A 27,981-nucleotide genomic window follows, 5' to 3' on the forward strand; every position below is an offset into this window, starting at 1 on the left:
GAGAAAGAAATAAAGGAAAAGCAAAGAGCAAAAACATTTGTGTTACAGAAATCGAAGACGAAAATTTAGTGTAGATAAGACTGGGGTAGAAACCACACTCCACGTGGTTTTGTGAATCTCAGCACAAATCGAAAAGGAGACAGGTCTACTCCTCGTACAGATTTATCTGAACTACCGAACGTTGAGAGTCACCTGGCGGCTATTTAAATTATCCAAATTAGGTAAGCTACCTTAAATTTACGCTTCATAGTTTGTGCATTAGTGACAAATTGCTTTGATTGCAGATTTTAAGAACAATGTGGCTACTTTATGTACTTCCTATAATTACTGCTCATTTAAAAAAAAAATAATATTCTATTATTAACTATCTTCATAAGCCTCTACAAGTGAATTAGCGTCACGGTAGGTTCATAAACGTCAATTCGCTGATCAGTCGAAATAGGTCCTCGTTCTATTATTAAATTAACACATAAACAACTCGGCAGCTGCGGAATAATTTGGCTAATTGCCATTGTTAGAAGCTTAACGTGGGTTTAGGGTATATGTGTGTAAGTTTATATGTGTGTTTGAGAGAGAGAGAGAGAGAGAGAGAGAGAGAAAACGCCGTTTTTCATGTGCTATATATCATCTAAATGCATATATTAAAATCAATCTATGATTAATGATTTTCAAATTAAACCATATTTCAACAAAAGTAAGAGATGTAATATACGTACACTTGCCATATTATCTGGAATTTCAGACGTCATGGTAATGGTTTTCCCAATAATTTCGAATATGTTTAAATCTCATGACTAATATTTACCCACGAGGCGTAAACTTTATTTCTCGTTTTGTGAATTTGTAGAAATCTTGTTTCAGTTCTCGAAGATCTTTTTTTTTGTCTTGAGTTTCGAAAAGCTTTTCTCGTCTCGTCTCGTCGCGAATTTTTTAAAGTCCTATTTTGTACACTTACGTCCTGATATGTTTCTTAAAGAATATATACTTTATATATTTTCTTAATTTCATCTATAAGTTATCAGAATTCTTCCGCGTCTGGGAAAGTACAAAACAAGTTGTGTGATATAAAAACATATAAACCATATTTATTATTGGAATATACACTGAAAAAAATCTGTTATCCGGACAGCGGCATATTGTAGAAATATACGGAATACTTATGTTTATTACGGAAATCTGTAAGGAGATACATTATCCGCCTTTTTCTCCTCTTAGATGTTACATCATTCCGCTGGAGGATGTCTGATATCTAACAGTCTTCCATATATTACATACTTCAGCTATATGTTACATGTATCCATCTGCATGTGAGATCCTGACCTCCTACATATATAGTTCTTTCTTTCGTACGGAAAGTACGTTTATTCGGAATATTTATACGGAGAATACGTCTAAAACATATTCTTCAGCTATACGTTTGATGTAGATTGTTACATAGAGTTGTGCGTTAAGTCCAAAAACTACAAAATTTACCATGAGACTTACGTTGTTACGTACACCACTTACATTTTTTCTCGGTGTATTTTGTCTTGACTTGCCTATATTTTAAAATTGACATATGTACTTCATTGCGTTCGTACAATCATGTTATCAAATTTATAGTTATTATACTGTGAATCAGGTAACACTAGAACAGTGTTTGAGATCTTAAGATTTGAATGAACTCATGTTGCCCACCCAAGGGACTTGTGAAATTTCTCGTCTCGTCTCGCAAATGAGACTAGAATCATCATGTTTCTCGTCTGGACTCGAATTGAAAAAAGGTACTTCTTGTCTCGACTCTCGTGTCGGTGTTTCGAAGACGTTTACCCTAACCATGTAGCCACAACGAAGCTTCAAGGATGTAGTAATAGCGATTCAATAATAAACCTGCGTTATGCCCCATCACTGCGTTGAAATAGACCTACACATAGATTTACGACTCTTCGTAACGATGTTTAAAATGTACGAGAGAAAAGCGAAGGACATTTACAGACATTACACGTATTTTAAGCTAGTGTAAGTTTTTGTTTTTCCACATACTGATAACCGTAGTGATATTCAAATTTGTGCATCTACTCCCAGATTTCAACTATTCTGAGTTCAAATTATAGACTACTAAGCTAACAAAAAAAAAAAAAAAAAGTTATACAATTTATTACTTATGAATTAAGTAACGACGTTTCACTATAAATAGGAGAATGATGTTTTGAATTAAATAATATTATGATACACAATAGAATTGTCATTTTAAACTTAGGAACTTCTAGAAGTCATGCTCAGGTTGAATATGCACTATTTTATATTTAACTAACATCGTATTCTCTTGTTTTCTATTAGGCCAGGGATGAGCGATCTTTTTATGTTTTAAAGGCCACATTAATTAACACTCCCTATGCCCCAAGATGGGTGCATTTGGCAGTTTCGAATAGATCTACTTATTGGGGTAATTTTAGAGTTATTAACTATATATTTACGTTCATAATTTGCATGAAAATGTATAACACTATAACATATCAAAAGATAAAGTAAGAAAATTTATCATTCATTTACTTTATGCTCATCTATTGACTTCTTTGAGATTGCTTTTGTCGAAACAGCATCAGAATGTCATGTTCTATCATGGACGTTTTGAAATGAATGAAATCTTTAATTTTTACGTCCCACGATTATGCCGGTTAAGCTAAAGGAGACGGCGATGATGAGAGATGAGTGAAATGATGGAATGAAGAAGGTGGGAGGAAACGAGAGAACCCCGAGAAACCCCACGAGCACGGTGTTTGTCCACAACAAAGTCCACACGGCACGAGGTGAGATCGAACCAGGGACTCCAAGGACCGGAGGTGAACGCTTTACCACTGAGCCACCGCGCCGCCTCATGAACGTTTTGAGTTTCAATTGTCCTTCAAGGGTCATATCTGTGATCTGAGTTTTCAAAGTATTCTTGAGTTGTCGTATATTTCATTTTTCTTATATAATTTAGCATTTTTCCCAACAACAGGATCAGAAGGCCCGATTTTATGACTCTGAAGGCCGCATTGAGGCTTAAGGCGACAGGTTCCTCACACCTGTGTCAGCCTCTTGAAATGTCCTCTTTTTTATTACATACAATATTATTGGCGTTTAAAGAGAGAAAAATGTCCAAAAATTAAATATATACTAATTAGTAGATCTTATTAAGCTGAACAAAATGATATGAGTGAGCGTAGTTTTTCAGAAAATAATTAAAAAAAAAACAACGAATTTCTTTGTAAATCTAAAAATTTATATTGTACGAGAGCCATGCTATTTAATGAACTGAAACTGTTATGGAAATATACTCGCATTAAGTTCTGTACCAACAATATTACAGTATATAGTAGCTATAGTTAATGAGAAAAAAATGAAATGAAATCTTTCATTTAACGTCCCACGCTTACGCCCTTTAGGTTAAGGGAGACTTATGATTAAGGCAAGTGAATGATGCTAAAATAATCGTTGGCATGAGATTATGGAAGGAAACGGGAGTGCTCCGAGAAAACCCAAGAACACGACGTTGTCCGCCATAAACTTACTTGGTTTGAGAATGAACCAAGGATAATTAATGAGATATAGCCTCAAATTATTATGAACTCTTAAATTTTAATTTTGGTTTAATTACATTATGTGCAAAGATGAAACATACATCAGTCGTTAGATCTCATCGACTTGACCAAAATGACATAAAAAAATATTTAAATACTTGAATATATATTCCAATGTGTAATTTTCAATGACCCTAAAAAATATGTCGTTCGTTTTGTAGCTTTTATTCTCCTGCAAAACATAGTTCATTTGTGCGCTGTATAATAAATAAATAGACAGACAGATAGGCAGATAGATAGACAAAATGAATGCTGCTAACTAGAAGATTATATCTATTGTTGTTTTCGTTCTCTTAACTCTGATACATCTGTCTCCTAACAATAACACAGACATATATTAATATTGCTTGTAAGCGTGTGCTCTAAATATACGAGCACAGACGTATATGCACAACTATTACTTTATTTCATTTTCAGCGATGTTAACAATGTACTTCTGCTAATTTGCGTTGTATTACTAGTGGTAAAAGTGGATCCCTATTGATTTTTAAAGAGCTACTAAAGGGAATTTCCCATGATATGTGCTTTCTGCACTGTTTTCTTTCACTGCAATGATATCATATAAATCGTAGGAATTTCTTAAGCAGTGCTGAACTTATTTAACTGCAACAATCAATAATAATAATCTACTAATGTATTATGCTTGGGAATTTAACTAATCTTAAAATCATGCAGAATCCTTTTATTAATTTGTAAAATCAATGTTTCAAGTAAGGTCTACTGTATTTTAGAGTTAAAACAAAGTAAATTCATAACATATCTTTATTTTTTTTTTCAAATCTTTTTGGGGTGTTGAATGAATATTTGCTTCACCTTCAAGTCTATATTCCAAAGTACGAAAACAGACATTCTAGTTTATTTTTGGTCCTTAAACTGGAACTAATAAAAATGAATCTGTATTTCAGACTTCCAAACCATACTGTGTATGTTTTGGAAGTCTTGTGGAACGGGTTTGCCCTCTGTCGATAGATATCACAGCATAACCAGTAAGAGACTGAGATGCATTTCTTTCTCAATCGATTCAGCATCCCAAGAACAGGTTTTATTTCCTCCGTTAACTCTCTATTCAAAACAGAGAGTGGTTCAAATTAGTCATTTCCGGCTTTAACGTATATTACCATAGAAGGAAAACGGTAACAGATAGCGAGAAGCGCTGTTTTGCAAACGATTGAACGTCTCAAAGTAACGTACCATGACTATTCTGAACACTCTATCTAAACCGAATAATAAAACAATGGTTCAATATATAGTGGTTCAATAAAACATACCACTATAACCCACAACATTAAAGAAATGAAAATGAAATGAAATCTTTTAAGTTTGACGTCCCACGTTTATGTCGGCTAGGCCAAAGGAGACAGTGATGATAAGAATGAATGAAAAATTGTGTAATGAAGAAGGTGGGAGGAAGCGGGAGAACCAAGAGAAACCCACATCCACCATAAAATTCATTTGGCGCGATCTCGGATCATACGAAGGACCCTATGCATCAGAGGTGAACGCTCTACCACTGAGCCACGGCAACCCGCAACACCCTAACAAAACAGGAAGTGGTTGAAATTCACCTCTGGTTATTCGAACTATTACTTCCGGTTTCAATACTGATTTCCGTAGAAGAAACACAGTAAAAGATATTGAGATGGAGTTTTTTCTTTTTTCAATCGATTCAGCTTTCCAAGAGTAAGTTTTACCTCCTCCCTTAGCCATCTATTCAATCCGTAAGTATTTAAAATTAACGACTTTCGGTTTCAACCTTTATCGCCACAAAACAAAAACTGGAAAGCATAGTGAGTATTGTTATATATATATATATATATATATATATATATATATATATATATATATATATATATATATATATATATATATATATATATATATATTGATTGATTGAGCATCTGAGGAACAGATTCTATCTTTGATTTTATTAATCTATTGCAACTAGTAGTTATAAATGTACTACTTCAAGTTTGAGTATTGAATTCCTATAGTTTGCCCATAGTTTAGAAGTTTACCGTAGTTTGACTCTGTGGAACGAAAAACCTCACTTGTTCATAAGCTAGGCTGTTTATTTTGTCCAATTGTATGATACATGTAATTTATAAAATACAGTACTTGTTGACATGTGGAGATATATTTGTTTACAAATTTGAAAAAAATGAAGCTGAAATGAATCTTTCAGTTTAACGTCGCTCGATTATGTCAGTTAAGCTAAGGGGGACGATGATTAAGGTAAGTGAATGATGATGAAAGAATTAATGAAATCAGATGTAGGAGGAAACGGGAATACCCGGGAAAACCCACAGACACAATGTTGTTCACCACAAGCTTACTTGACCGGGAATCGAACCAGGGACCACCATGCACCAGAGGTAAGCGCTCTACCACTGAACCACTGTGTCCCCTACATATTTGAAGAATGACACTTGTAGAACGCAGACCCCAAAACCGGCATACCTAAGACACCTGCTGGATATTATAACAATAGTAAAGTAAAGCAATAAAAATAAACAAGGTTACCCGGAAATATTTCATTAAGTATCCTATAACGATATATAATCTTCCATGTTTTTGTGAATAGTTGGCCTAAGCAGTTGGCATGTATAATGTAGGTAAGAAGTAACATTAGTCTATATGAGAAGCACAGCTCGTAAATGATAGTCGAAAGTCAACATAATGGAATATAGGATAAATTGAAATAACTGACATAAACTGTACAACTTCGTTGCATTAGCCTACTGTCAACGCTCGCAAATACATATGAAGGTTTTTCTCCGCACCGGCATAGTCAATGTGTGCACATGCTTCACAAAATGTGTATACCAAGAATCTCTCCCTCTCCGATGCGGTGTTGAGAATAGAATCTTTCACTAAACATGCATGGTGCACTGGATACTAAATCCTAATCGGGTGATGAGCCATTGTGTGCTGTTTAAAAGTGTAACTTCTTCAATCTTGATGGAGTTTTATGTGGTAGTCCGTCAAAAAACATCATCCGACATTTCAATTGCATTCAAACAACATCAGTTCCCAAAAACACCAAATTCCATTCAAACTATACACGGTGTACTGATATCAATAACTTATCTTTAATTAGTTCTACCAATGATGAATTTAGGAAATTGAATGGAGGGCTTTTCCAACTTTCCTCCATTCTGGCAACATGAAGTGCCCACTTGAGACTATATGATCCTAACAATGTTAGTTATATAGGATGCAGCTCCTTGTTATGAAATTTCCGCTATTTCACATTCCCGTCCCCCTTGCGCCCGAATATTCGCCGCAAGATTTTATTTCCAAATACTTTCAGTGTGCATTCTTCATACAAAGTAAGCGATCATGTTTCGCACACATGCAACACAACAAACAATTATCGCTTAATATATTTTAAACTTCATATTCTTCGAGAGAATTTATGAAACAAGATACCATAATTTGAACTGAATAATAACATAGTTTCCCTACTTACTGTCGACATTTAATTACTTCGAGGACATGGTATTGGTCTGTTAATATTGATCTTAGATATTTGAACATGTCCACTTCGTTGAGACTATCCATAATTTTCAGTGTTAGATCAGGGCGAATTTCCATGTATTTATTTATTCTGTACTTACTTCTAAACCCTATTCCTGCAAACTTCTTCATTTCTTTCTCATGTCCTCATAATCCCGAATCAGATTGACATGATCAGCATACACCATAACCTAGTGAGTGTCATTCAATTGTAGCCCATGTTTACTACAGCTGATTTATTCTGATCTGATCTGATTTTCCTTATAGCATATTCCAGAACAAAATTCAATAGCAATAGCAAGAACACATCTCCTTGTTTACGGCATTTCTCGTCGTGAAAGCTCATGGACACGTATGAGTACTATAATTTCCCTATACTAGCTTTGGATTTCACTAAAACATATTTTAATTAATCCAATCAGCTTTTATACCAAATTCGATGAGAATGTTGCTCGATTTTCTCTTCTGAGTCGTAGGTCTTTCTGAAATCAATAAACAATTGATGTACTGAAATCAGTGGTGCCCACCCCCCCCTTATGTCCATGACGCACCCCCCCAATTGTCTATCCGTAGGTGTTCTTCCATGAAAAAATCTTCTTTTCGATTAATTTTACCCCCCCATAAACATATTTATATAGATTTTTAACCCCCCCAAATATTTCAATGACGCAGTTTGCGTCATAGCCCCCCTTTGTGGGCACCCCTGCTGAAATGTATTCCCATTTCCTTTCGAATGGCCTGATTATGCCACTGATCAAATGCGCGCTGATTATCTCCAATAATTTAATCTGCGTATGGGGTCAATCTTGGTAACAGAAAATAGAGAGGGTACGATGTTGATAAAATTCAAATGTCTTAATACTTATTAAAATCAGTTTTATCGTCTTTCTTGTGAGTTGGAAGAATGATGGATTGTTTCCATTCTTGTGGCAATTCCTTCTTGTTGTATATGAGGAAAATGAATTTGTGTAACTTGTTCCACGACTTTTCCCCTTTTAGTAACATTAACTCCACCTCTCAAGTCCGTAGTTAACAGTAAAGTTTAGGGACAACTGAATTAATTTAATACCACTATAGAACCGTTGGTACTAATGTTCGGTAAAATTTACTGGGTCAGGAAAAATTAAGATCTTACCCCCAAATCTGTCTGTAGTGTTGCCACGAGACGAGACATTTCTCCTGTCTCGTCTCGTCTCGTCTCGTAAACGAGACGAGACACGAGACGGGACAGAACCCTTTTAGACGAGACACGAGACGAGACAGACTACTTGTTCCGTCTCGAAAACGAGACGAGACACGAGACGAGACGGGACGTCTCGTGAATTGTCTCGTCTCGTCTCGTGTCTCGAAAATGAAAACGTGGCGGGAATGGCCAAGATTGAAATTGCCAGTGGTCATATAGATTGCAAAAGAAAAATCCTATTTGTGAGAAAAGATGTTGAAAAACCTTCATAGAAAAGTGTCTTCTGTCTATTGAATGAAACAATCGTGATACATGAGCTTCCAGGAGTATCATCCTTAATGTCTTGTCCCCAATTCCCCTTGCTGTAAACTGAGGAATTCTCATTTTTTTCATTTCTGGCTGGAATGATGACAAACAAAATCAAAGACAGGGAAGATTTATACAAGGTCAATAAACCGAACTACCACCACCATCTATTCAATTTGAAAACTGGGTAAGGTCTACACTCATTACAGGCTGTAGTTGAAAGTTCTGGTTGAGATGGCGGAAGAGAACAGAACAGGCTTGTCTTTATTCTCTGGTGGCGGTATTCTTTTTGCTATATGAACCGAAAACGGCAATTGAAGTATGTCATCTTGCAACTAAAATTTTGACTTTTCTCTCTCTCTCTCTCTCTCTCTCACACACACACACACACACACATACACATAAAAACACACTTTTACCATTTTACCAATCGCTCGCTTATTATACAGCAGTCATGTTGTAAAATTCACCTCTTCGTTTGAAAGGCGGGCGAAAGACAAAGAAAGCAAAGATATTATCGACGAACCCTTCAAATTGTTTGCTTTCAGCAAATTTATGATACTAATAATAACACTTTAGGTGAAGAGGTTTTACGGGGGGACCTTCGTTTTGTTTGATCTAACCAGAGTGCGAAATTGCCCTCTGCTTCCACGTTGAGAGGAAGGGAATACTTCCCTTTCCTAGTGAATAATATTCATTAGGACCTGAATTATATTTAGAAATGGTTTCTTGCAGAGTGTAAAGAACATTTGGTATAATATTCATGGAACTCCGTTGAAAGCAGAAAATATCATGAGAATGATCATAATTCGAACATTGAAGAACATAATGAACAGAAAAGAAATAGGATACCCAAACCATATTTTTAAACCTGCTATAAAATGTATATCCTATATTTTTACTAATTCCTTACTCCCATGAAAGTATCCTGGGGAGGATATTCTCTCCAATTTTTTCAGACTAAAATCCTTTTATCCCGTACGATTTCCCCTTGACACAATACGAAAAAACAAATGCTGTTAAAATCCATACACATGACCCTTCCGGGACTCAACTCGGGGCATTCAAGCCGATGGTCTATCGCCGCAGACCGCTCGGCTTGGTATGAAGATGTATGTTGTATGATTGCGAATAGATCACGACAATATAAGAAACTTTAATCCAAAATGGCCACCCAAAAATCAACTTTTTTTTAGACCACTAGCTAATCTGGGTGTACTGTCATGAGTTTGTTACACAAAGGGGGAACCACCACATAATATCACACACCCCGCGGTTATGGGAACAGATTTGAACCATGGAGGTGAAGACTGGCCCCAAGCATTCTTTCGTCCGATGTGTCGTTCAGCTGCCATTAGTAGAGACACTTTAAGTAGAGCTTACTGTGCTGTAACACATAAAATTTCAATGAAATGCTTTAAATTACTCAATAAAATTATTTGATCCCGAGCTTTTTTTAAAAAAAAAATAATTGCAACAAATCTAAACATGCTAAAATGGAAAGTAGTTTTTTGATTGGTATGAGTTAACAGTGTGAAACCTAAATCAAAGTGTACACACATATCTATCTCTCTATTTATCTATATATCTTTCCATCTCTCTCTCTCTCTCTCTCTCTGTATATATATACAGACACTATAAAGCAAGTGGGCTGATTGTATACGATAGTGTCAGGGGATGGTGACACCTTTACATCGAACTTTGCTTGTCATGTAAACATTATTTGACATTAGTGTCTTCATCTTCGACGTACCTATGAATAATTTCTGTATATTCCTGTATTGAAATTGGTGAAACAAATTTGAATGTTTCAGAATGTCAAAAAAAAAAAAAAAAAAAAAAGCCAGGGTCGAGAAAAATCAGACAACTAACAGCAGAGATATAATATCTTCTAAACTATTTGTCCTTGCTTTGTGAGTTTATTTGAATTTATTTTTAAGACCTTTAGGCAACTTTGGCCGAATAGATGATGATGGGAAAATTAGTGGAATGTAGAAAGTGGTAGGATACTAGACAACTTCGAGAAAACACAAACATTCGAAAAATGAAATGAAATGAAATGAAATCTTTGAGTTTTACGTCCCACGATTATGCCGGTTAGGGTAAAGGAGACAGTGATGATGAGTAATGAACGAAATGGTGGAATGAAGAAAGTGAGAGGAAACGGGAAAACCCCGAGAAAACCCACGCACACGGTGTTTGTCCACCACAAAGTTCACTTGGCGGGGCTGGGATCGAACCCGAAACCCCAAGCACCAGAGGTGAACGCTCTACCACTGAGTCACCGCAGTCCCCACACACATTCAATGTTTGTCCACCACAAAGCTCACATGGCTTACCGAGATCGAACCGACTACCACATACACCAGAGGTGAAGGCTTCACGGTGTAGCTACCGTGACATTTCTTGTCTTGTGTGTTCTGGATAATACTTGTAACTTAATTGTATCTTGATTAGCATGGTGCAGCCTGCTACATTTTACTTTCGTTCCCATGGTATGATGCTATATTTTTTTACGAGACGAGACAAACGAGACGAGACGAGACGAGACGGGACATAACCTCTCGAGACGAGACACGAAACGGGACGAGCACATTTTTTCGAGACGAGACACGAGACGAGACGGGACAGCCTGAAGTCTCGTCTCGTCTCGTCTCGTGGCAACACTATCTGTCTGCTTGGGCAGGGTAGATTTAGGCTTCTTGCGGAATGCCCTAAAACAAATTGATTTCTTGGGTATTGTTTCTTTTAACTGAATTGCTCTAATATAATCTCTGACTTTATCTACTAATATTACATCAATTCCTTTGAAACGTTAAGCATTTATCGGAGAAGGCTTTGGATATTTTCCGGAAAGGTTTTTGTTTATTTTTCTTATTCATATATACGGAATTCCTTTGAAGTCAAAGATGTTATATGTGGTTGCATAACTAAAGAAATAAGAACGAAGTGTTTACGCCCCACGAATATGCCATTTAAGCTAAAGGAGACGAATAATTAATGAAAGTGAATGATTATATTAAAGAATTTGTGGAAATGAAAGTGTTAGAGATAAGAAAAGCCTTGAGAAAATCCACAGTATACAACGTTATCCACCATAAGGACACATGAAATGTGAACGAATCATAGCCTCTCCGCCAGATGCGATTGCTTTAATACTGAGCTTCCGTGGCCCTTACAGAGAATTGTATTCGTTATAGAGTGAAACTGGAGGACATTTCAGAGTAGATAAGCTACTCTCAATCTTTTCCATTGACGTAACATCAAACTATTAATATCACCGTAAATCGTGCGTACCACAAGCTAAGAATGCCCTACATAGTTGTGGCACGTGTATGAGAGGGTTACCGAACAACCAATACAGATATTAGTACATACTATGATTAAACAATAAATTAAAAACGCATATATAGCGTTCACTTTATAATACAAGGTTTGTATCCTTTATGAGCTCTTAATCTGAACATGAGATATTTTCCTTTGTTTTTCTTTGTTCTAAAGATTGTCATAAATCTCAAATCTATATAGATATTCTTTATGAAAATCCTTTCCATAGACCTGGATATTCGTGATGTATACTCAGTGCTGGATTTGAAAGTACGATTAGCAACAATGACACGAAAGGATAAAACTTTTGCGTCTTAAATTCAAAAATAACGCATAATTGCTCCATACGGAAACTGCAACTGATGCGCAAGAAGAGGTTTATTAGAAGATGCAGTTAGCAAGAGAAAAAAAATTAAGGAAAAGTTGTGTATTTTTGTTGGCGTTGGCAAGTAGTCAAAGAGAACATTTTCGTTTAACTTCCTCTCTCATCAGACTTTTGGTAGACTCCTTTCGACATTGTAAGCGATGACGCCATAACTCCAACGAGAAGGAACTGAAACCAAGTCATTGCTCTGTGCGTGTCTGTGTGATGGGTCAGTAACCAATGTTACAGGAAGGAAATCGATGGAGTAAACACATTGCATGTTCCATTACTTCATAACAAAAATGAGTTTCCGAAACTCAACGTTCAAACAGAGAAAAGATGAAACATTCTTTAAAAAAAAGAGAGATAGAGATCGAAATATAATATACAGGGTGGAAATAGTCTAAAACTAACTGAGAATAAATGAATATTGTTTCATCCATTTTTCGGTTTTCGGAAATATTGTTTTTCCATATACAGTATATTCGAAAAATTCTCGTTTCTCGATTTTTTTTTGTTTGTTTTTCGAAGAATTATTCACTTTTCATTTTCGCAAATTTTTCCATGTTTCGATTTTGGAAATATTTTCGCTTTTTGAAAATAATTACGTTTTTCGTTTTCGAAAGTTCATTTTTCGATATGGTATTTTTTTCTTTTTCTTTTCTTTTCTTTTCTTTTCTTTTCTTTTCTTTTCTTTTCTTTTCTTTTCTTTTCTTTTCTTTCTTTCTTTCTTTCTTTCTTTCTTTCTTTCTTTTTTCTTTTTCTTTTTTTTTAAAACGTGCCTACTTCTATTCTCAACATTTTTTCAGGTATTTCACTGTCATTCCATTGTACTGAACATGTAGGTAGAATTCTGATAACTGTTGCAGTAGACATCGTTTCCCTTGGATCCTGAATTTTCACAATACAGAGTGGCCCAAAAGTAGGTATACAGTCCCGTACTGATAAACTCATTGCTTTTTATATCATTTCTTATTGTTATCCATTACGTAGGCTTCGTTTCTTTATTATTTCTTCTTAACGTCTTTTTTACTTACATCTTAAGCTCGGAACAGCAGAAGCAAATAAACCTATAAGCTACAATGTTATACTTGATCAATGCAGGGGTGTATACCTACTTTTGGGCCACCCTGTATGCACCTCAGATTTCAAAATTTTCCATATGAGCGGTTCAGGTGAACACAATAGTAAGCGCTACTTCCCGTGAAATTAAGTTATTAGGCGGAATGGGTTGTGATCCAGCCATTGTAGCATGAGAACAAAAGGATTAGAAATATTATCGAAATAAAGATCAAATTAAATTGTGTTATATCAATTACTGAAATGGAACAGTGAATTTGTAAGTCAAATTAAACGAATAGTGGTTACGATCTCTTATTGTCATGAATGACAATAATTTATTGATGAACCAAATGATTTATAGAGGAACTCGTATATGTAGAAAGGATGTACAGTAGTATAGTGGATATCTTTTGTAACAATGTAGTCATTTAACTGAAAATATTTAATAGTATCGAGTTAGACATTTGATACATTATGCAAACTTAATTACATAATAGATAATTTATAAACTTACTTAAAGTAGCTCGATTATAAACTGAATATTCAAGTATGCAAATCCTCCTGTCACTTTAGAGACCTCCCAAAATCACATTATATGCAAATAGACAGTTTAAATGTTCTATCGTCATAGTTTACATATCGCAGGTGAAGTTAGCTTTGACCAATCAGTGGTCTTTCTTTCTGTATTTGAAATTATTGCGTCCGTGGAAACTATTTGGAGACTTCTCCATTGCAACTCGAAGATTTGGTGCTGGATGATTTTTTGGTTGAAAACCTGGTCATTTTATACGAATTGTTGTCCTTGTTTGTTTCAACTATTTTTCCTTTCTAATTTGCTAAAAGGTCATTATATTGTATTTTAAAGTTTACAAAATCTTGTTATCTAATGATGGAAAAATAAGAAGTATTTTGAAGTCTCATTTACCCCAAAATTTCCTTTCAAATGTTTATGATTTTATCCGCAATGTTAATTACTTTATTTACTGACAAACATTATGTTATATTACTACATGTGCTTTTTGACTATTTGGTAACATCTTGCTTCTGCTTCCAATGATTTAAGAAAGAATACAAATTACTCTTGAGATTATTCTTGTGATTTTAAAAATAGTGTTATGCACGTATACAAAATTTAAGATATTGCAAAAATCTTTGTTCAGTTTCACCCAAATAATTAACGTTATGATTTTTATGAATAAAATTATGATGATTTTTAAAAATTCATAGTTCGTGATTTCATTACACCATAGAAAAGTCTGTAGGAAGTTTAATTTCGGAAATACAACTTCAGGTAACAGGGGAAAATTGTTTGATATGTGTCATTGCATTAAATTGCATGGAAATTGTCAACTTTCTTTTCCAGTTAACTCGAAAGTTAACACCAAAGTCCATAAGTGGAGATTAAGTAGATGTAGGGAGATATTCGAGATGAGAAAACTCAGACCACCTTTCCTGAGTTGTACTCAGGGTTTACTACGGGAAGTATCTTGTATGTTATGGTCCCACCAGGGGCCACCACCACCTTTCCGAAAATGGAGTGGATAACCATAAGATTCTTGATTCATAGAAGACAATTATCCCATTATCAGTTAACCATTACTGGTCGGAACGATTTATTCCTATTCGCCATCATTGCCCACAATTAATCTCCCACTATTTCCAGGGGCTGCTAGCACTTCTTAAAAATAACGTTTGTTTAAAATTACAACGACTATTTAATTTTTCAATCTATTTCTTAAAGTAAATTTTATTTCTATTTTTATAGGGTTTCTGACTGTAGAAGATTCCTGGAAACAAACTATTATGGATTCTCCAAATTGTTGTGCAGTATGCAAATCACCTGCAGCACAGACATGTGCAAACTGTGCATCCATCTCTTACTGCGGTAGAGAGCACCAAAAGGAGCATTGGCCAGAACACAAGATTAATTGTAAACCTTTCAGAGTTGAGAAATCAGAAGTTCTTGGCAGGTACACCTTTTTTTCAACTCAAATTTACAACTATAGTATAGTTTGAGATATTTAAAGCTATGGTATAGTTCAGGATATTCAAAGCTTTATGTTTTTGAACGCACTCTATTATTTTCCAGAAATATGTTCCCAGATGGTTTGGCTAAAGAATATGAAAGAGTTTCACTTCTAGTGAAACTGAACAAACTTAGGTTGTTTCTGTTAGTTATCAATGTACTGATATTTCTTACGTACTTGATTAATAGTAGTATACTTACTAATTTGTAATTTATTATAATTTAATATTAGTATTTCTTGGTCATCAGTATACTAGTGAAAGAGAACATCATAATGATAGTATGGTCTTTTTACGCCTTGTATATTGGTATGGGCACTCTACCTAGTCTAGAGTATGCTTCAGAAGCTCATTTGATATATTGTAATGGATGTTCATGTTTTGAGTTTTTCAAGAATGTCTTATCTTGAAATATTACTAAAGTTTTCTTCTTATGTGTGAACTCGTTTAGAAAAACAAACCCTATACTTGAAATACATTTATGATCACTACATTTGATGATGTAATATTCAAACATTTTACGTAGCCAATTAATATTTTCATTAGTTATATTGTTGTTCCTTTCACGTTTTCAGTGTACTACTTGTATTTTATTATTATTAAAATATGTCAGTTTTTACAATAAACTATATATACAGTATATATATATATATATATATATATATATATATATATATATATATATATATATATATATATTGTTTCTGACGAAGTTACATAATTGCTATATTCATGTGATGAAAGATCTTCTTACAAAGATTCAAGCAAAAAAGTCACCACATTATATTATTTTTATTTGTGAATTAAGGTCACAAATCAGTGGTGGATCTAGCCCGGGGCCGGGGGTCCTAGACTCTCGCCCCAGTTTTTTGAGTACAAAAATTATTTAAGCTATTATTCATATATTTTTGAAAGTTTATAGTAAACTTATGATATAGCTACCATAGTCTGGGTTCTTGCTGCCACCCCCCAATTTTTACCTTCTATACCGCCACTGCCACAAATGTAAAAGAAATAATTATTTCACTTAAGTGTACATAGAGCCATAAAGCTAGGATACCGAATTTTCAGTACATAAGAAATTACAATGCATATTCAGATGCTGAAATTGAAGTGTTAATAACAATACTAGGAAGTTTAAAAAGATAATTAATACTAAATGCGAGTATACTACTATACTAAAGAATTGTAACAAGTCGAGATAAGGAAGTAAGTCATTCAATAAATTAAGATACGTTTCGAGTAAATAAATTAGTAGGACAATATGCTATATATTTCGAATTACTTGAATAATTAAGAATTGTATAAAGTAATCTATTTGTAGAATGATAAGGGGAAAAAATTGATACTCTAACATAGTCTCCATCTGAATTTAGTAAGAATTCATTGTTTTAGATCAATAGTTTGTGATACGTCGTAAAATTTACACAAGAATTTCACATTATCATGCAGAGTTTGTCGTTAGGTTATGTTCATTTGCTCCTTTAGGCGCTGATGCATACCTCTGAAAGTATGAGGAATTCATTCGATTATGATTGGTTCAAGTACAGACATTTTACAAGCTACATTAATATTAATACTAAAACACAATAACACACTGAGCAAGGCTATGTGATAATATGTAAAAAAAAAAAAAAAGAGTATCACGTAACAGTTTCAACACAATAACTGTGTCTTCATCAGACTTCTACTCCTTCTGGCTGTTTGGGAGTTGGTCCTCTCTTATATAGTCTCCGCAAAGATAATCTCCCTGGCATTTTGCTAACTGAACAGAGTAGTAGACCTACCGATAATTCTTCATGTGACTCCCTCCTCCTATGAAGATACAACAGCATGAACTGACAATTTTCAAGCTTAACAAACAACAAGGCGGAGGACTTGAGCCAAGTCGGCCCCCTGCCTACGCCATTCATACTGACTTTATTACTCTAATTTATCTAAGTGGATGCACACAGTAACTATTTTATTAGTCTATTATACTATTGCATAATTGTCTGAGAGTGATCTTATTTTTTCTTAATTTTTTTCTGTATTTTTACCATTTTTACTTTCGAATTATGATAGGAGACAAGAGAGTACGATGATCGTGAAAGAAACCGAATTCCAGGTTTGAGTTTTTCTCAAAGCAACGACTAAGACGATTTTGTTCATATATCATTAATAACTCTACAATGTTGTGCAAATCATTTGTCACGAAAGTGTGTAAAGAGAAGTTTCCCTTTTATATTTAATATTATTTGCTATATCCTCAAATACGACTCATGCTATTTTGTTAATATCTCATTAACAAATATTTCATAAATAGCTCTAATACATAACAGTCATTTGCCATTAAAAAAAAGTCCACAAACTCTAAGTTACCTTTGAGGCTGAGTTTCCTTCGAACAAAATTTTCCGAAAACATAATTTTGTGTGTAAGTCATAAATGTTTCAGTAATAACTGCAGTATAACATATTTTAGCTTAAGAAATTAGAGTAAGAAATCCTAGTATGACAGTCTGTACCTTTTATTTACATACATAAAGGCGAAGTCGAATAATGAACTTCCTGATATAATTTTTATTTTCCTATGCATAGTGTATTAGCATATTTCCTACAACCTGAGATTCTAATTATTTTGATTAGTGTCAAAATCAGCTTCAAATAATAATAGTAATAATAATAATAATAATAATAATAATAATAATAATAATAATAATAATAATAATAATAATAATAATAATAATAATAATAGGATTATATATAATGTGTAATATTTATATATAGTCTATGAATGTTGAGTTATTAATTCTTTCACATTTTGAAGCAAGACTTTCAAGTCGCTTTTAGTATGTAAATGTCTGACTTACCGTGAAAAAGCCTGGGACTCTCCCAAGAAAAACTTGCTCGGTACACCCCTCTTTGTACACCTTCTGAAATAAATTCCTGAAATAAGTTCCAGTCGTCATGATTTTTTATTACACTGACTTAAGAGTTCATTGGTTTTCTTCTCAACCCTTATGATCAATTTTCTAACTTTTTCGTACTTCATTAAAAAAACATGATGAAAAATACCGTTTCAATCGTATTGTTTTTCAAGTTTTGCTGGGGAAGAGGGGGATAAGTTGAGTTGATTTTGAGTTCAACGCCCCTTTCAGCAGCGAGACTATATGAGACGGTACCTACTGATTAACGTGGAATCCGAACTACATGAGCTCCCGCCGAGAATCGAACCCGGGTCTCCCACAAACGCAATAGCATAGAATGTATAAATAACGATACAAATATTTAAAGATTAAAAAAAGAACTCTTCTCACAGAGAGCAGGAGAGAGTTCCAGTTGAATAACCCTAGACGATGTTTTAGATTACCGGTAATTTTCAAGTTCAATACTCTATCAGTATCTCAGAAGGATCTCATCTAGATCCTCTGTTGTTTCTTCTTGTTATTAATGATATTTCTCTGTGTATTAAAACTTCTCAAGTTGTTCTTTTTATACCGATGATCTCAAATTATACTCCAAAGTAAGTTCAATTGATGACTGCGTGAAATTTCAACAGGATCTACAGAGAGTTCTAATATGGTGTGATAAGAATAAATTAGTCCTGAATATGTCTAAATGTAAATCTTTGTCTTTCACGAGGAAAGAAAATCCAATTCACTTTGCCCAGGAAGTGGCACTTTCTTCCAAACACTATCAAAAATCTGAGTTTTTTTAAAAGCAAATTAACCTTTGCTCAACACGTTGACGCAATAACGAATAGTGCATATAAAATCTAGGTTTAATTTATTGGATAGGGCAGGATTTCTACAAAGAATCAACATTTATAAGGTTATATTTTTCGTATGTAAGGTCAAAATTGGAATACTGTTGTACCGTTTGGTCACCAAATGTCACTAAATACTCTGATGCAACAGAAAATATAGAGTTTAACTTTTTTTAAAATGCTTGCATATAAGAAAACCGATTTCTACCCAAAGTATGTCCCCTATGAAGACTTAGTACCGAATTTTAGTTTTCAAACATTAGAGAAAATGAGATGTGTTTTTGGTTTCTTGTTCTTATACATAAATTATTAAACGGTTAAATTGAATATCCAGAATGAGTTCCAGAAGTATTATTACGTATCCCAACAGGCAATACTAGAACAACAAATACTGGGACATTCTATTGTAGAAAAGCAAGAACTAACATACTACATAAGTCTCCTCTGTGGAGAATGTGTGCTTTATACAACGAAATAATTAAATTTCATGTAGTAGATGTATTTAGTATTTCCGAAAACAAGTTCAAAACAATTGTCAGGCAATAACTTGTGCATAATTAAACGACGTATATTTTAGGGATGGCCAGAACCGGTTCTTGGTGGAACCGGTTTTCGGGTCTGAACGGATCCGGTTCTAGAAGATCCGGTTCCGGAACCGGTTTTTCGGATCCAGGTCTGGAACCGGTTCTTCAGATCCAGGTCTAGAACCGGTTCTTCGGATCCAGGTCTAGAACCGGTTCTTAGGATCCAGGTCTGGAACCGGTTTCTTCGGATCCAGGTCTGGAACCGGCGCTGGAACCGAAACTTTGTTACCATCCCTAGCTAAACGCGAGCTGCTGGCAAGCTGTGAACAGTATGCTAGATGAAATGGTGGAAGCGACAGGCAGGCCCCCAGGTGGCGGCAGCTTGTCTCATTTGGCTAAATAAACTGTGTAACTGGCAAACTCATTGGCTAAACAGGCAAACTGGCCAACTCATTTGGCTAAACACCCTCTGGTGGACCAAAAATTTTTTTCTGGGAGCACAAGCGGGTCTGGGCGGGGAAGGCACAAGCGCATGGTCCTCTTTGCATTATTTTTGAAGGTGAACTTTGTGCCTCCTTTACGGGTCTTTGGGGGCTTTCGGATCCAGGTCTGGAACCGGTCCCTAAGATCCGGTTCTGGAACCGGGTTTTCATATCCAGATCTGGAACCGGTTCCTAAGATCCGGTTCTGGAACCGGGTTTTTAGATCCAGATCTGGAACCGGTTCTTAAGATCCAGTTCTGGAACCGGGTTTTCGGATCCAGGTCTGGAACCCGGTCCTAAGATCAGGTTCTGTAACCGGGTTTTCGGATCCAGGTCCGGAACCGGTTCCAGAACCGGTTCTGAAAACCGGATCTCCGAGAACCGGTTCCTCGCGGAACCGGTTCCGTCGGAACCGGAACTTTGTGGCCATCCCTAGTATATTTGTGTATGTATAATAATGTATGTATAATAGTGTATGTTAAATAATTATATACACGACACTGTTAACTGGGCATTAAGCCTGTTGTGTTGTTCTTACAAAATAAGTAAGTAAATTTTACTTCGCCGTAGCTTGATCATTATTCAAATATCTCAAATAACATTCATAATCTCAAATACATAAATAACATTATTTTTTAAAAAAATAATTTACTAACCTTTGAATTTTGTTTATTTGTCGTCCCGGCGCCCGGAGCAATTGCCCCGGTCGCCCCGCCCACGCGACGTCCCTGTGCACTCCTCTGGTGTGTGGGGGTCCCTGGTTTGATCCCAGGCCATGTAAGTTCCTGAGGGACAACATTGTATCTGTGTATTTTCTAAAAGGTTTCCACTCCATTCTAATTCCACCAATTTCTTCACAATCACGCATTTTCATTAATCGTTCGTCTCTTTTAGCGTAAAGGACGTAGACCTGTGACGTTAAATTAAATATTTCATTTTTTTATTTCATTATGCGGTATACTGGAATCCAAAATTAGGGTTTTAGATTAAATAAATAAATAAAAGGAGCAGTATAAATCCCATAAACCTTTCAGCAGCTCATTCTATTGACCAAAGCTGGCGTTGGATCCATCTCATCTAACCTGGTTATTATAGATATTATAATGTAAACTAAATCTGGTTAACCTAATTTAAAAAGTTAAGGAAACTTTTAGACGAATGCCATATTTACGTATTTAATATACAGCGTAAATATCAAAAGTATTATTAACTTAATTAAACGTTTCCTAATAAATGAAAGACATGTCATTACTGAGCTTTATTTACTTATTGTGCTATGAATAACAAATGTCTCTAGAGATGGATTGCCTGTAGAGAGAAACTATTCTTAAATATTCTAATTTCAAGTATTTTTGTTGCAGGCACATGGTAGCTTCCAGAGACTTAAAGCCTGGTGAGGTCATCCTCCGCGAGAATCCTCTTATTGTAGGACCTCCTGTATTATCTCTCAGCCTATGCCTTGGATGTTACAAGCGAATAGATGGCAGTACAAAGTGTTCAAAATGTAAAGTAGTGCCAATTTGCAGTCCTGAGTGTGAAGTCAAAGGTGATCATGCTGAGTTCGAATGTCCTCTATTTGCTACAAAACAACCGGCCTTACTATGCCTAGACTCTGCATCACAAATAAACATTCCGACTGCTCAGTATCAGTTTGTTCTACCTTTAAGGTGCCTGCTACTCCGAGAATCGAGCCCAGAAAAGTGGAACCAGCTAATGCAAATGGAGTCACACCAAGAGAAACGTCGCGGGACCAATATTTGGAGAAATTATTCGATAACCGTATACCAAGTCATTAAGGACTATGATATTGTTGATGATGAGGAATTGGTTCAAAGAATATGTGGAATATTGGATGTAAATAGCTTTGAAATACGTTGTCGGGAAGATATACTGCGTGGCCTTTACCCTCAAGCAGCTTTAATCTCGCATGATTGTATTGGTAATACTCATCTTTCTGTAGATGATAACTTTCAAATGAGTGTTCATGCCAGTGTGCCTATAAAACAGGGTGAGCCAGTGTATTTTAATTATGTCAATGCCTTACAATGTACAGCAGATAGGCGCGAACACCTTCGTCAAGGAAAATATTTTGATTGTAAGTGTAAACGCTGTGTTGATCCATCAGAACTTGGAACACATTTAAGTTCTCTTAAATGTAATAAATGCTATAAGGGATTTTTGATGCCTGTTGATCCCTTGAACGAATACTCTGCTTGGCAGTGTATTAATTGCACACACAAATTAGCAAATACTCTTGTTAAATCAGTATTTATGCAAGTGAAGGAAGAATTAGAAAATGTTGACCGAACAAGTGTTGATGCACTGGAGTCGCTTCTCCAGAGATTATCCAGAACATTGCATACCAATCACAGTTGCGCAGTAGATGTGAAACAAAGTTTAGTAGCCTTATACAGAGAAGTTGTTCTAAACAGTGCTGAAGTGGTTCCTATGAATATCTTAAAGCGAGAACTGGAATTGTGTAATGATATATTGGCTGTTGTGAGCGTTCTCGATCCTGGAATATCAAGAATGAGAGGTAAGAGAAGGAGAATGATTTATTTAGAATTAATTATACAATTGTAGGTTCAACTAAACAAGAATACGAACCCAGTCAACATCTATATATATAAAAGAGAACGCACAAATCCTTTGTTCCCTCATCACGCTAATACGGCTGAACCAATTTCTTTTATTTTTGGGGGGTTATTAGGATTTGGACCCTAGATGGTTTTTATCATATCACTTTAATTTTTAATTACCAGTGTCTTGAGATAATTGACCATTCAAGTGTCCATAACGTACAAATCCTTTGTTAGTTCATCATAGGTAAAAATAAACGTATTTATATGCAACCCGCATGACCGTGTCACTCGGCGGGTTAACATAAATGACAGGCGATATAATGTTAACATTTACTGCAATCTACTATGGTTTTTATCATATCACTTGAAAGCGAAAACTTCCGGGATGACCGCAGCGAAGCGGGGCGGGTTAACATAAATGACAGGCGATATAATGCTAAGATTTACTGCAATCTTCTATGGTTTTTATCATATCACTTGAAAGCGAAAAAGTAAAAATTATCTAAGTAACAAAGTTTATTGCGTTCCGGGGTGACCGCAGCGAAGCGAAGGAATAGAACAAGAGATACATCCGCCGATTGAATATCCTCATTAAATTATTTGTTATCATGACACGACCAAATATTTTATGCGTGACGACAGATACACTCAAAATTCAAACATCTGTTACTAATATTTCACTAATTAACCTTGTCCTTGCTTAAATAAATGAAAAGAGGATTCTTCCAATAATAATTAGCTATTCTCTAAACCATGTTCGTAAAACTTGGTTGTTGCCAACTAGGTTCAAAACTCCTCATGGACATAATAGGAATTACCTAATCGTTGAAAAACCGAAGATAATTATTAAAGAAATCTATTGAAGCTTGCCGACTTCAAGAATGAAATTCATAGAACGACTATATATGGGATTTCTCTAGCAACGATCAAGTCCCCCATAAACATTAATTCTCTCAGCAATATGGCCACTGTTACAGTATTTCAAATCGTTGCAAGTGCTGCTTCCACACAGTACTAGATATTACTGTTAATTAGTAAAACAGATAAATATTTAAGAACTTAAAGTTAGATGTACAACATAATTAACTATACTTTCTTCTTTAGGTATAACCATGTACGAGATGAACATTCCAATAGTCATGATTGCCAATCAACTTCACGATAATGGGGAAATCACAGATGAGGAACTTCTCACAAGACTACAAGAAGCGGAGAAATATCTTCGGGAGGCAGCCGAGTTGTTGCTGTACGAGCCAGCAAATTCTCCCGAAGGAGGACTAGCAAGGGTTGCGCTGCAAGACTTGAAGGACCTACGTCAATATATACAGAGCGTGAAAAGTGCGGACAAGGTAAAACCAAAAAGTGGAGCCCATAAGCATAACCGAACTGGACCTAAGAAGAAGAAATGACGGCACTAATAAAATAATCTATTTCAGATTATTGAAGATAGTTTGAAATTATTGGTGTAGCGTGAAGTTTCTGCTCTCCAACATCAATATTATCCTTCTGGTTTGAGGTAATGAGAGATGATGTGCTGACCTAGGCGCTGAGAATTATAAACCAACTATGCACATCTAGATATACCACATGTGGTATCTATATTTGGGATAATATATGCATATTAGAATGCATTCAAATGAAGGTCGCAAGGTACGTGCTTACTGAGATTAGGTCCTTTGGCTAAAGCAGAAAAGAATAAAAATTGTTTTACGAGGTGAATCAAGTTGAAAGTTACTGTATTGATCAAATGATAGATTTTGTAAGCAGATACGTGTATTTGTGACAAAGATTTGAAACTAATACAGTGCTTTGATAATCTGCTTAATTGATTTACAGTAGTTCGTTAGACTTCTGTGGATTTCCAGTCAGTCAGCTTTCTTAAATGCAGAAGTTTATTCAAATTAACATGTCAAGTCTGATTCAATATATCTTCAAAATTATACATAAATTAATGAACCATAATGAATGCTTAATTCATTGTCAAGCTATAAATTTCAAACAGTTTTCATTGCAGTTTCCAATACGATCAGAGGTGTATTTTATTGAAGAATACAAATGTAAATTGATTCATTAATGATTTTGCGAGAAGGAAGTGTATGAAACACATACCGAAATAAGTAGGAGGCCACAAGGGAAGATTATAAAAGGAATCAGAGTCATTGACATTTTGAAAGTCCAGAAAAGATGAGTTGTAGTACTTTAATCAGTTTGGCAACTATATTTTGCATAATTTATACCAGAACAACATATTTTAACCTATGTCTTACATAGTTTAAAGGGGGAAGCTTACCAGAGGTCCCAATCATTGCTTAAATTTAGAACCGGGTATTGCTTTTCGCAACAACATGTCAGGATAGAATTTAGGAGTATGTGTCGTAAAACATGGGTAATAAGAAATGAAGTGTGCTATGAAATAAGTAGATCTAGTTCTTGTAAACAGAAATTTTACTACTAGAGTGATAAGACATTCCGGACTAAAGTCAATCTAAAATTTACTAAACTAAGATAACTATATTTCAGAAAGAAATAATCGAAGCATTCATAGGTTTCCAAGAGATTCTATTCTTTCTATTCTTTCTACCGAACGTTAACAATCTTACTATTAGAGGAGAATGTCTAAATACGGGCTACCATTTTTATTTTTCGAATATCAATAAAATGTTCTAAGGAATGTACGAAATAACAACTCCAAATATGTTGAGAGATGTTAACTTTATAACAGAGTTACAAATATAGCTGAAAATTCCAAGACTAACAATAATAAACACAGTTTTCTGAGAAAGGCCATAATGTTAAGTTTTGAAAGTATGGTCTAAATATGGGCTACCTTCGAAATTTGCCACAAAGAACTAAGAAAAATGCTTGAAGGTACAAAATAAGGTGAAAGAATAATGTAGAAGTGATTACTGTCTATTTACAAAAGTCACAGATGCAGTCTTCCTTTTCCGCACCAGCACATTCGTTATGTGACCACATTGAACACATTATACATCTAACCCATAGCTCCCCTTGTGTATCTTCAGAGAACTTCCTATCGCAGAATATACAATTTGCGTCTTCGTCATCAGGCTTTTCATGTCCAACAGGCATATCTAAGTTAGTACCTTCATCATCACAAAGATCTACATGAGAAATCACCATCCTACATTCTTCTGAATCTGATTCTTGTCTTGCAAATTCCAGAGATCCTTGTCTTCTTTTCTGTCCGGATGTATTCCTTTTCCATTTGCAGATTTGTGGTCAACAGTAGTCAACGATAATGACTTCTTGCATTTACGGGACGTTTGAAAGGAAGTAAGAACTGTTTCTTTGTGAGGAGTACCCGTTATAACAGTAGCACGTGCTGGTTTTCTACCTCGATTGCTGAGCCTTTTTTTAAATTATAGGAACTGTTGAAATATGAAATGGACTTACTAGATTTGAAGTACCAGATACTGTGTTGTGAGTATCTTGAGATGTAAGGCAGGAAAAATCTTCAAACGATGACGTAGAAGGGACATGATCTTGGGCATAGTTGTTTTGGCTCGGATCTTGGGCCGCAGTAGGTTTAAGGGTTGGGTTGCATGTTTTTTGTGCTTCAATTTCAGAAGTTATGAAATCTGCATCACTGAAAATATTTGGATTCAGTGGGAAAATTCCTGTGGATTTAAAACCATTTACAGCTATTTCCCCAGTTTGGACTTTAAGGTATGCATTTCCAAATATCTCCATGATGTCATAAGGTGTAACTGGTCATTGCGAATGACGAAGCCATTGCCTTAATTCCTCACTATAATAAGCCTTTAAGGCACCCATATAGGTCTTGTCTAGTGGCTGAAGTTTGTGAGTTGTGTGTGGTGGCAATGAAATTATGGTAACGTGATGATTACGCGCCATCTCAATGACGTCAATATTTCGAACGTGACTATAGTGTCCATCAAGAATCAGCAGAACCGGTGATTCTTCAGTCGGACGAACTTTCTCAACAAAATGAGAAAACCACTTGGTGAATAAATTGGCTTGTACCCATCCACTAGGATACGCTACGCCAACGGAACCTGGAGGACTTCCTTTCATTAACTGACTACTCATGTTCGTTTGCGGAAATATTACCATGGGAGGCACAAATTGTCCAGCGGCACTCATACAGGCAATAATTGTGATAGTTGCACCTTTCTCTGCAGAAGTTAGAGCTGCTATTTGCCTTTTACCTTTCCTTCCAATTATAGACGGGAATTTGCTTTGAACAATTGTAAGGGCCGTCTCATCCACATTGTAGACATTCTCTGCAGGATATTTGTATTTTTCATAAACATCTTCGAGCAGACGAAAGAACTGCTGAACATTTTCCTTGTTGAAACCAAAAGCGCGAGCAAAAGTCGTTCCACATGGTTTACGAAGCGAAATAACATCTTTGTGCCGACGAAGGAAAAGATCAAACCACGATCTTCCAGCTTCTGTGTCCCTAAATGGATGTTGAAGACCATTTCGTGATGCTAGTTGATACGCCATACGTTGCAAGTCGCTCCTGGTGTATCCAAATAAATTTTGTTCCATGAGGAGTAGATATTCAACCAATTGCTTTCCAAGCTCGTCCCCTAATATCGGTTTTCTTCCAAGTTTTGTCGTTGCTGCTTCAATGGGAGTTAGATTGTGTTTCTTGCTTAACGTTTGCAGAGTTGTACGTGGCACATTAAAAGTCTTTGCTGCTTTCAGCGTCCCCATGCGGTTTTCTCTTACGGCGCAAATAGCACTCGCCATGTCCTCTTGTTTCCACATCTTTCTCTTGCCTTTTGGAGTGTACTTGGGTTTCGATCTTGGCATGCTGAAACAAAAGAGATAGTTTTGAGAATTTTACAATGATGGTCCAAATATGGGCTACTAGCTTATATTTAGACCTAGCAAGGTAGCCTGTATTTAGACCATTCGTAGATTTTGCTTTGTCATGCAACAGTACTCGTACACAATATTATTTACCTTTTGTTTTCTACTAACTAAAAGTGCTATCCCTGCATAATACAACTTACCTGTTACAAGTTTTCAAACTGGGTTTTCTTATGGTTAAAAATAATACAAAACACATAACTGATAAAACTTTCCCACGATTGCACACAGGCAAAACACACAAGTTGGTCAACCAGACCCAACTGTTCGTCGCCAACTGAATCACGCCACCACCTTCGTTCTTGAATAATGCTTCCACACCTTTGTCACTAGGTGGTAGTACTACACAAGCATACAGAAGTCTAGAACGTCACCTAGCCCATATTTAGACCACTGCCCG

At 35.5% G+C, this 27,981-nt stretch overlaps 2 protein-coding genes across 2 annotated transcripts; one reads left to right on the forward strand and one right to left on the reverse strand.

Moving 5' to 3' along the window:
• Positions 1-24,127, forward strand: LOC145686437 (SET domain-containing protein SmydA-8-like). Its single transcript, XM_081759736.1, has 4 exons — positions 1-221; positions 15,126-15,330; positions 21,498-22,672; positions 23,823-24,127. Exons 2-4 carry the CDS (start codon positions 15,164-15,166, stop codon positions 24,125-24,127), a joined length of 1,647 nt encoding a protein of 548 aa, XP_081615862.1. The 5' UTR covers positions 1-221; positions 15,126-15,163.
• A 2,323-nt stretch (positions 24,128-26,450) lies between these two features.
• LOC145685415 (uncharacterized) lies at positions 26,451-27,521 on the reverse strand. Its single transcript, XM_081757809.1, has one exon. The coding sequence runs from the start codon at positions 27,519-27,521 to the stop codon at positions 26,451-26,453; it is 1,071 nt and encodes a 356-aa protein (XP_081613935.1).
• Between the last annotated feature and the right edge of the window lie 460 nt (positions 27,522-27,981).

This window comes from Thermobia domestica, chromosome 5, assembly GCF_964235325.1.
Source record: "Thermobia domestica chromosome 5, izTheDome1.hap1.1, whole genome shotgun sequence".
Lineage (NCBI taxonomy): Eukaryota > Metazoa > Arthropoda > Insecta > Zygentoma > Lepismatidae > Thermobia > Thermobia domestica.

Excerpts from the sequence above, each read along its gene's own strand:
- LOC145686437 (XM_081759736.1), top strand. The coding sequence starts at position 15,164 with ATGGATTCTCCAAATTGTTGTGCAGTATGCAAATCACCTGCAGCACAG. Across the intron at positions 15,331-21,497 it reads AAATCAGAAGTTCTTGGCAG|GCACATGGTAGCTTCCAGAG; the intron begins GTACACCTTTTT and ends TTTTTGTTGCAG. Across the intron at positions 22,673-23,822 it reads TGGAATATCAAGAATGAGAG|GTATAACCATGTACGAGATG; the intron begins GTAAGAGAAGGA and ends TTTCTTCTTTAG.
- LOC145685415 (XM_081757809.1), bottom strand. The coding sequence starts at position 27,521 with ATGCCAAGATCGAAACCCAAGTACACTCCAAAAGGCAAGAGAAAGATG.